The sequence below is a fragment of the Gavialis gangeticus genome, unplaced genomic scaffold (genome assembly GCF_001723915.1).
Source record: "Gavialis gangeticus isolate Ggan-Ray unplaced genomic scaffold, GavGan_comp1, whole genome shotgun sequence".
Classification (NCBI taxonomy): domain Eukaryota; kingdom Metazoa; phylum Chordata; order Crocodylia; family Gavialidae; genus Gavialis; species Gavialis gangeticus.
In genome coordinates, this window is record NW_017728993.1 from 41,867,856 (window position 1) to 41,878,587 (window position 10,732).

A 10,732-nucleotide genomic window follows, 5' to 3' on the forward strand; every position below is an offset into this window, starting at 1 on the left:
AACTCCCGCCCCAGCTGCCAGTGGCTCCTGTTCCCTGCCTGCCCAGAACTCCATCCCATCTGCCTGGCGGCACGCACCATGCCTGCAGGGGTCCTGGGTTGGGCCAGCCTCCATGGAGACTGTGCCTGCTTGCCCAGCACCCCAAGCAATGGGTGTGGGGCAGATTGCCAGCAGCAAGCAGTTGGGCAGAGAGAGCTGCTGCTGCTACTGCTGAGAAGCTGTCTAGCTGCTGCACCTCACCTGCAAGGAGTGGGACCTGGCACGTGCACCAGGACCTAGGCCAGGTGGGATTGCGGGACCTGATGCAGGCTGGATTGACTCTCTTGGCAGATCAGATCCTGCCCACAGGTCATATTTTGCCCACCTCTGGTTTAAAAACAGAAACTCAAAACTAACTATTTACTAAGCTATATAATTAATATTTCCTATTGTAGGAAATTTCACTTATTGTATATAAAATGCTTCTCCTTTAACACCTTTAGTTAGTCTTCAAAATTCGATGTCCTTATGATGAAAAACAGTAACTAAAAATGCCCAGAGGATCATCAGTACTCTTTGACCAATTCTGGCACAGACTGCTCAGCATAAAAGATGTGGTAGTAGTTCAAATACTGCCATTAAGTTTCCTTTCTTATCCTGTAACCTAGAATTAGTAATTAGGGGTACATACCTGCAACAGCAACACAAAAATATTTCAGGGTCATTTAAAAGCAACATAAACCTTTGTTTTAAATCAATGTGATCTTGGAAGGCTACAGACATCAGCACCTAAAGAACCTGCAGTGGCAGTGCAAGCTTCCCAGATCTGCTGTGTTTACTTTCCTCAATCATGACTTGGAAGGCTATCACCAAGATTGAAGAGTTCCATTATCCTCATTCATTCAATTCTCAGATTCTTGGTTAAAACTGTCAGCAATAGTAGCAATTACCATACTATAGTACTTTGTATTCTAAACGTACAGAGTCAATCCACAGAGGCTACAGATAGTATTAATACAAAAAAGTAGAGTTAGAGAGAAAGATAAATGTTGATGAAAATCTCCATATTATTATGTTGAACCTTGAAAGAACTACGCTCCTACTAGATGAAGCCAACCAGGAGCAACTACTTGTTAGGAAACCACAAAGGAGTCTTCCTTTTCCTTAAGCACAAGCCATATCTCTAACTTTTGGTACAGAACAGCCAGATAACATCTCTCAATAAAACAAACAAAAAAATCAGGAACATATAACTCAAGCAAGAAGTGGAATAAGAGAAGGGCAGAATGTTATAAAAACTGTGTTCAAGTTACGTAAATACAGCCTACAGAGCCTTCGTATTCAAGCATGTCCAATTGGATGCCTCAGTTTTGGCAGTACCCCTTTAAATCTATATTCTTACCTTTCGACTTAATGTTAAGTTATACCACTATATCATATAAATCCATATTAAGATAACAGTTTAATTCTGATAGCATGATAACACTCATTTCCACTTGTAATTTATTTTTTCCTGTATAGCACATAATAAAAATAGCATTTTACAGTCCATGTACAAGTTTATGAACTCCAGTATCATCACAGCTTGGTGAATATGAATCACTGCTTTAAGGAGACATTAAAAATAGCTGATTAGAAGTGTAGACTGAACGCACTTTTATAAAAATCTTCATGAAAATGAAGGCTTTACTAACAAATGCATGCAGAGTTTTCTACAAAACTAAAAAGCTAGACTCGCAGATTTTTTTTGAAGATTTTTCTTATTAGAGGAAAAAAATGATTTTTGAAAAATTCCTGCTCTTTCACACAACCATCTCCTTCAACCACTGATTGTACAGGATGACTCTTCTTTTTCCTTGTAGAACGAATGCTGTCGCTACTGAATGTCTATACCAGTCCACAAAACAGAATCCCATGTCATTTCTTGTGTTATTCTCCCTTGTCAAAATACCACTGCAAAGACAGGGCCTGCCCTGCCTTAACTCAGTTAGAAAGACAGCTTCAATCTTAAAACAATCACCATCAAAATGTTCTTTAAACAAATCTGTAATAAAAATAAAGCATTCCCCTTCTATTTATTTTCTCCAAATCTTATTTGTGAAATTTCTTCTTTTTCCGATTCTTCTTGCCTGCTGCAAGAGCTGCTTTTTCAGTCATGATCTCCCGATACTTCCTTTTATTATATCTGAACAAATGAAAATAAATTATGTAAGTAAAACACACACAGTGCAGTAGAAGGCAACACACAAAACACCCAGTAATTTGCTAGGTTAAGTTTTGTTTTACAGTTTTTTACAGCTTGATAAACACAGGACTAGTGAGGGAGAATTGACATTGGTAGCAAGGATAACAAACAAATACTTGGGATATTTTTCAAACACTGCTGGTAAACGTTTGAACTTTGCATGGAGGGAAACAAAATTTCTTGCATTAACAAGTGAAACATGTAGCAAATTTACAGACAAACTAGATACAAAGCATAAATAATTATGAGCTTAAAAATAAAATATTTTGGCATTAAACATTCTTACCTGGAAACATTGTTTTTCTAATACATTATGCAGCCTGCTAATTGAAGCTTCCAATAGTCCACCTTCTCTTTAAGGATGAACAGGCTCAACAGTATTACTAATGTTGCTGCCAGTTTGCACTACATTTTATATTAGACTCCAAGTGAATTGTCTGATCATCACTCTTATTCAGTTAAAAATCGAAGAGGAAGGTTAACAAGGTAAGCCATGCGCACAGATCAAAAAATAAGCCAACATAAATTATTTTCCTGGTATAGATTCTATTTCTGCACCAGTTAGCAGTGTGAACAGCATCAACATTTCAGGGCTTGCTAAAGTTGCTCACTGGCATCAGGAATTTTGATAAATGACAATTAGCTGTTTTCTTCAGTTACTTTATTAAATTAGTTACAAACATTAACTGCCAGGCACATTGTGGGCAATTTATATTCAAAAGTTATTTTTAAACTAAATGGTGCCCAAAAGCGAGGCACTGGCTTAAGTCCGTTCGGTACATAGGAAACAGGTATGGGAGCTTCTATTCTCAACACTGCCAACAAACTTTTAAATCCTGACTAGCATCAGCCCCAGCTATCTGAATTTATAAAAATAACCAAAAGGAAATACAAATCTCTATTAAAAATATATTTCTCTTTTAATGTGAATTATACTGCTAGTCTTAAAATTAAGCCACTCATCCATACCTTCTAAATTCAGAATCTGCAAGCAGTTCTTCAACAATTGTTTTCTTCCTTTGCTTCTTAGGAATTCGAGCATGGTAAAAGTCTACTGGAGTGTCAACCACAGTTCCAACCTGGGAAAAGAACATTTAAAATGAATCTTCTGGCAACAGAACAGGTTTTTTTATAACACGTCACAAAGTGCCTGCACTGTTACAAGCCTTAGGCAGTGTTTTGTATATGAATACACTGTTATGCTTACAGTAAATAAGACCAGTGTATGAGAGTTTTAGGAACAGTACTATTCTCAGCATAAGAAGTACAGCACCTGCCTTAATGAATCCAACCTAGCTCTCCAAAAGAATATAAGAGTTTATTTCTATGTGCTGGGGTGGAGGGAACCCTGATTATTCTCTGGAGAATTAATTTCTTACTGTCCCTTTGCCATTGTATCAGCAAATAACTCAGCACAGGATTTAAATGGCATCACTTGAAAAAGTGATGAGTCCTCTTCATAGTTCACAGACCTAATATTAAGTGAGAGCTGCTTACTGAGGGTAGAAAATAAGCATCACTACTCTTGGTTAACAAAGTGGCGACAGGATCTATTTTTACTGGTTCCTTACCTGAAAGTACTTGGGCAGGCCATCTCTATCATTCTTCTTGTAAAAACGTTTGGGGTCCATGGAGGCTCTCATCTTCAGTGCCTTCAGATCATTTTTTAATTCACTTGTCATTTCTGGGGCTTTCATACCAAACCAGGCATCACCTGTTGTTTTCTCTCGCTCTGCCTATGGCACAACAACCAGATCTGAGGTCATAAAAATGCAAAGCCAAGGTATTCTGTTTTTGTGTCTCCAAGGATACCAGTGGTTCAGAGTCATAGGCTCTACCCTTACCTTACGCTGTTTTTTTAGCTGGTGAAGCGACTCCTTAACAGGTGGGACACACTCCTTTTTTTCAAAATCTGGAGTTATTATACTCTTCTGCAAAATCTAAACAGAAAATCAAATTACTGTTTAAATAATGCTTAACAGTCATGGGACTGATCTGAATTTTATTTTATATTTGGCAATACAAAGAACACACCAATGAAATGACTAAGGATTCTAAGCAAGCATTACCACATTAAAATGGCTGCTAGGGGGAACAGGCTTTCCTGCCCTATAACGACGGAAGTAGGGACCTTTATATCAAGGAAAGGGAACTGAGTACTGGCCAATGATGCAGAACATTAGACTAGGGCTGGAAGAAGCAAGTAGTTATTAATAAAGCTGTTAGGAATGAGACTGCCTAAGTAAATAAACAGCCTTCCTGGAAAGCAATGCAAGCCCCTTATCTACTCAGCCAGACTAAACCCCACCCTAGAGTTATGGAGGTCTCAAATGTCTCCAACTGACTTAACTGCTGAATTCTAGTTTTATTTTCTGCCCAAAACAGGATCATACTTCACCTCATTCCCAAAAGACAGTATATGTTTGACTATTAGCTAGGTCTGTGATAATGCCGCATATCAGAAACTCAATTAATAAAATATAATCCCTTGACAAATAACAGGCATGCTTTAAATAAACCAGTTATTCCTATTCTGTAGGACAGGGACAGGCAATATTGGCTGGAGTGCCGAAAACCCCCACAATGCCTACCTTGGAAAAGTGCCGGAACGCCGGCATGCCAGAAAAACAAAATGAGGGCAGGTGGTACATGTCAGGATGCTGTGCTTGTGCCCCTTGCCCCCCACCCAAAGCCCCTGGCTCCCAGACCTGCTGCCCCTGCCCCCCAGACCTGCACCCCCCACTCAAAGCCCCTGCCCCCCAGCCCTGGCTCTGTGGCTGTCAGCAGCTACCCTGGCTCTGGGTAGCTGCTGGAACCTCGGCTGCTCCCAGCAGGGATTGCAGCATCCCAGTTGCCAGCTGGGAGCAACTACCCAGAGCCAGGCTTGGCTGCAGCTGGGAGGTCTGTTTCGGCGCATGCACGCGTGCCTCGGAGCGGGCAGTGGGGAGAGGCCCGAGGCAGCGCAACCCTGGTCTCTCCCAGCTCCCGGCACAGAGCTGGTAACTGGGCTCCAGAGACTGGTGCAGCTGTTTGTAGCTAGCCTGGGCTCTGGGCAGCTGCAGCAAGCAGGATGCAAACAGCTGCACCAGGCTCCACAGCTCTGGCATCAGCTCCATGCTGGTGGCGACCGTGCACACACAGAGCCGATGCCGGAGCTGTGGAGCCTGGCGCAGATGTCTGCAGACTGCCCACTGCTTGCTGCAGCTGCTCAAAGCCCAGGCTGGCTACACATAGCTGCGCCAGGCTCCAGAGCCCAGTCACCAGCTCTGTGCCAGGAGCAGGGGAGAGATCAGAGCTGCACTGCCTCTAGCCCCTCCCCCACTGCCTGCTCCGAGGCGCGTGCGCGCACACCAGTACAGAGCTGATGCCGGGGCTCCGAAGCCTGACACATCTGTTTGCAGCCTCCCGGCTGCAGCCGGCCCTGGCTCTGGGTAGCTGCCGCCAGCCAGGAGCTCGGGCTGCTCCCAGAAGGCAGCTGAGACACTGCAAGCCCTCCTGGGAGCAGCCTGGGCTCCATTGCTAGCAGCAGCTACCCAGAGCTGGGGCTGGCCGTGGCGTGCCGAGCAAAATGGCCTCATGTGCCGGGGGTTGCCGACCCCTGCTGTAGAATAATCCCCTGTATTTACACTGTCCCTCAGGCTCTTACATTCCATATATACACTCAATTCCTATGATCACCACCAAATTCAAACTTATGTTTTAGCTAAAAATGTTACTACTGCCCCCAAATTCTAAGTGAAGGGGTTTTCTAAAACCAGTGTCATAATTTGACTAATTATGATCATAACCCCAGGCAGCCCTGTAAATTTATAATCTTAAACATGTTACCTCTTCTTCCTTTTTCTCTTGTGATTGCTTAACTACACTTGGTCCAGACCTTTGTTTTTCTGCATCAAAGCTAATATACAAGCCTCCAAGCTTCTTGATATTCAGACCAGGGTCTATGCTGCTGGAGAGATGTAAGCTGAGGAGAAATATTGGGTGAATGATTAACATTGAAAGCTATTTCCATATGCCATCTGCAGAAAAGAAAGATTTGGTGAAAATGTATTTACTATTTCTTTTCTGTGCTCCTGGGATAGAGTAAGATTTCTAGATCATACTACCTGAAGAAAAGCGGCAGTTTACAAGTAAAAGAGGAAAAAAAGGGAAACAGGGAATAGCATAGGACTTCATTCTTCTAGTTGGCACAAAATGAGATGTTTTAAAATAAAATTAAAAACTAAACACTGAAAAAACTAACATACGTTTCACCTTTTATTCCATCCTATCATTCAGATAACTGAACAAATGAATTTATAAAGGATGTCTGATGGGCAATTTAAAGAGACTATTAGTGGACAAGATTTACTAACAGCTATAAAATATTAAGAATATGCTGAACTGCATATACAGTCAACACAGACGGAACAACAAGCCCCTACTGGTCAGTTTGGCTTCTTGTTTCTTAAGTTCTGACCCAAATCTGAAAAATCCAGATGGATACGGGAAATAATTCTACGAAAAATGTTTATAAAATATGAAAACATTTTAGTATGGGGTTTGTAAGCCTGTACTCCTGACGGAACCAAACCCCTATATGTAGGCCAGGTAATTTAAACTCTGCCTCCTGTCATCTAAACCTATCATACCACAAGATAGTTAAATCTCTGTTCTCAGGGCAACGGCTAAAACAGACCAGTTATGTTCACTTCAGTAAAGTGATCTGAGACCTACAAGTAAAAGAGCTGTCCACCCAATGCCCATACTAATGGTGTAACTAGAGAACAGAGAGATTTAGTGACCTAGTATGGCACACTATACCAAGTGAATTAGGTTTTGTTGTTGAACCAGCACATCTGGATTCTAAATCTTGGTTCTGGTACTCAATATTTTATTTTAAGCAGCATAACAAATGATGATAAAAGGCTGGAACATCCACAAGTAAGGCTAACTTTGTAACATAGGCAGAAGGCAGGGCAGCATGGCACCTTAGAGACTAACTGGTTCAGAAAGGCATGAGCTTTTGTAGATGACAACCTACTTTGTCATATCCTATGAACAGACTTACAGAAGCTTATGCGTCTCTGAATTCATCAGTATCTAAGGTACCACCGTGCACTGTCTTCTGCTGGACTTCAGGCAAACGTGGCTAGCTACTGCTCTTTAGTACATATGGAAATGTGTTCTTTGGCAAGTACCATTCACTCCTATTTATCCCATTTAAGTTTAAAAACAAACAAACCCTGTCTTCATTTACTTACTCAAAAGGAAAGTGGTAAGCATCTGGGAAACTTCAAAAACAATCACTGATTCAAAAAAGCAGTTAAGTTGATTAGATAACTGTGGTTTGCTGTTAAGGATGCTGCACAAATAGAGACCTAAGGAATTCATAAGTATGCTGTCACACCTATACATTTGTGAGATTAGGCCAAATATAGTATCTGGAGAGAAAAAAGGGGAGAGTTGTCAAAGTGGTGGGAAAAGGCACCACCACAGCTGAAAGGCAAGATACAGAGCATAATCTGGAGGGGAAACAACATGAAAACTGATCCAAGAACCACAGGTCATAGATTTCTCTTGCACGTATGTGAAACAGAGGTCACTGAATGCAAGCTATAATTCTATCCTGGAGTCCAATCAAATCCAGTTTCACATCCACTGATCCTGTCATCAAATCAGTGCCTGTTTATTCTACATCACTGGATCATTTAGCATCACTGGATACTAATTTTATGCCTATCAGAATTAAATGCAATGGCTTAAAGTATCTGGAAAAGGCACTTACATATGGGATTCCTTATTCTCCAATAAATTTGCATCTTCATCTTCATCTATGAATTCCTCATTTTCTTCTAAATCTGAAGGCTCTTCATCCCTTTCACTTTCTTCATCCTTACTTTCTGCATCACTTGTTCTGTTCTCCTGCTCAAGGTAATACTTTTTGTTGAAGCTCAATCCAGGTTCTGTGTCAATTACAAACACTGCTTCACCATGAGATGAACCATTTTCTAAAGACTTGTTAGAGAACAATTTCTGATTACTGGTCTCTGCACAGCAAAGATTTTCTTCCACTTCATCCACCTCTTCCACTTCGCTGTTTTCAGATTCATCACTCTCATCACTGTTAAGAAGCAATACAACAACATCTTTTTCATTGCTCTTTTTCTGGGATATGCATGGGGAAGATTCAACAACTAGTTCTACTTGGTCTCTGCCATTGTCTACAATGACATCAGATATTTTGCAGTCATTGTCAATTGCATCTCTAGCCTTTTGCAGGCTGCTTGGTGTGCTGGACTGCTTGTCCACTATTATTTCATCCTCATTGGTGTTAGAACTCTGTGTTACCTCCCCAACATCTGTTTTTTGGTATTCTACAATTTGTTTTTTTTTAGCTGGAGTCGTCTGCTTTGAGGAATTACAGGATCCTTCAAGGCTCTTGTGGTCACGCGCAGAATGCCCTACGCTTTTCAAGCGCGCTTCTTTTCCAGTTTCTTCCCCCTCTTTTTCTAATGCTTGATCGCACTCCTCTACTGAACTATCTATAAGCCCAAACTCTCTCTCCTTTGTTGTTTCTTTTTCAGAACGCTCTATTGTACATTGTTTTTCTGTTTCTTTACAGCTGTTGGGGGCTACATCATTTCCAAAAATAAGTTGGGTGTCATTTGTTATGGTCACATTTTCAGATTCAGGCACATATTTGCTCTTACAGGGCACTTCACTAAATGAAAGGGGGAAAGTTTGCTCTGTATCAGAATCACACTTGGTAGCATGCTCAGGGGAGGATATAATTATTGGCTGAGATTTAGTTTGGTTCTTAATTGATTTTTCATCTTCCAGCACAGCTTCACTAACTTTTTTCTCAGTCTGTTCAATAGTTTCTGCTTGTGATTTAATTCGCATGCTCCTAGTTATTCTTCTGGTAGTAACAGATGGCTCGACTGAAAAACCCGAACTCCATGACTCTGCATCAGAAACTTCTTCAGCTTGGGCCTCACAAACTGGTTCTGGTTGGATTTTAGTTTTGCTCTGCCTGCTTCTTGTTGTCCTTACACTGGGCATCCGAGCTCCAGAAACAGTGGAAGAACATGACTCGGCTTCAGAGACATCATCTTCATCCTGAGACTTGCTTAACTCACTTGGAAGAGCTGTCTTGGCAAGCCTATTTTTGACAGGAGAATCTGGCTGATAGGGTATGGCAATTTTTCTTCTCCTCGTTACCCTTATGAACAAAGGTGTCTGAAGCCCAGATGCAGTAGAGCAATTTGATTCTGCTTCAGACACATCCCCATCAGCCTGCAACTCAGGAACTGGTTCTGCTGACTGCACAATTTTGCTATTATTATTTCTAGTTTGTGTTTCAGAAGGATCACCAAGATCTGATTTTGTTTCTGCATCTTCCAGCTCCTCAAGCAGAGATTCACAATTGACTTCTGGTTGAGTGTTTACTTTGGAGCTTCTCCTGGTCATCCTCACAGAAGCAGGAGTGCTAATTTCAGCAGATGCCAACTACAAGGAGGGAAAAAAAAGCACTGCTATTAACATGACAGATAATTTCTACAGGAAAACCCCACACTTTTAGAAGAGTTATTGGCGGCTCCCATAACGAATGCGTGAACATTTTGACTTTTTAAATGCCTGTCTAGAGAAAGTTAACTTCACCACATGCCTTGCCCCTCTGGTCTGGCGCTTACACCTTCTCAATACTAGCATCAGACTCTTGTACTTTTTGAATACTAGCATCAGACTCTCATCACATTGCTCCTCCTGTGAGAGCTTGACTTCTACCAGCGTGCATCTTGGGAAACCTCATGCCTGTAATGTTTTTATTTCCAACAACTAGTTTTGCTCAAGTTTCTACCTCTATAATTCCCTTTATTAAGTTAACTGTGGTTTATTTCACTGCACACCTAGTTTCAGTGACCTCCTGCTGCCAGAATGGCTCCATGGACTGTCCCCTGGAGCCACACATGACAGATCTCACATGAGGCTGAGCTCTGTCAGACCCAGGAATCAGGCCCAAGATCTTGCGGCTAACAGCAAGAACAAGAGATCTTACCTAAAAAGAGGCAGAAGATAAACCAAGTGCTCTGAACATGGCGTGAACTGCTTTCCCTGGGCTCTGACAGCCTGTCAAAGGGGACGTGGTTCAGGGAGGATGTTTCTACCCAGAAGACACAGGGTCCTGCAGCATGGTTTTTAAGTCTGGGAAGGGAGAGCTGGAACTGCCCAGCAGGAAGCTAAGACAGGTGATGAAGACTTTCAGGCAGACTGGGCAGAGGCCCCCTGAAGATGATCACCACCTACATGGCCAGGCTTGTCCCATGGCAAATCGGGGAGGGGGCTCCTGGGGGAGACACTAGGCCAGACCAGGGCAGGGGGAGCCGCACAGGAGCAAAGCAGTGAGGCAGCCCCTAAAGCAAAAGGACACGGGCAACAGCACTGCAGTCCCGCAGAAGGCATCAGCGACCGGCCGCTGTCTCCCTGCTACCCCGGCCCACTGCCGCCGCCGCCCGCAGCCACAAG

General features: G+C 42.3%; 1 protein-coding gene across 2 annotated transcripts in view; it reads right to left on the minus strand.

Moving 5' to 3' along the window:
* Positions 1–1,422: 1,422 nt before the first annotated feature.
* Positions 1,423–10,732, minus strand: part of DNTTIP2 (deoxynucleotidyltransferase terminal interacting protein 2) — a 9,530-nt gene continuing 220 nt past the window's right edge. The window contains exons 1-7 of one of the 2 annotated variants that reach the window (XM_019501632.1): positions 10,117–10,260; positions 7,992–9,715; positions 6,053–6,188; positions 4,069–4,164; positions 3,796–3,960; positions 3,194–3,303; positions 1,423–2,164 (exon numbers count right to left, since the gene is read on the minus strand). In XM_019501632.1, the coding sequence (XP_019357177.1) occupies positions 2,071–2,164; positions 3,194–3,303; positions 3,796–3,960; positions 4,069–4,164; positions 6,053–6,188; positions 7,992–9,676 (2,286 nt within the window). In that variant the 5' untranslated portion in view covers positions 9,677–9,715; positions 10,117–10,260 and the 3' untranslated portion in view covers positions 1,423–2,070. Of the gene's footprint in view, positions 2,165–3,193; positions 3,304–3,795; positions 3,961–4,068; positions 4,165–6,052; positions 6,189–7,991; positions 9,717–10,116; positions 10,261–10,732 lie in introns of those variants that run through there. The other variant, XM_019501631.1, reaches the window with a different exon arrangement.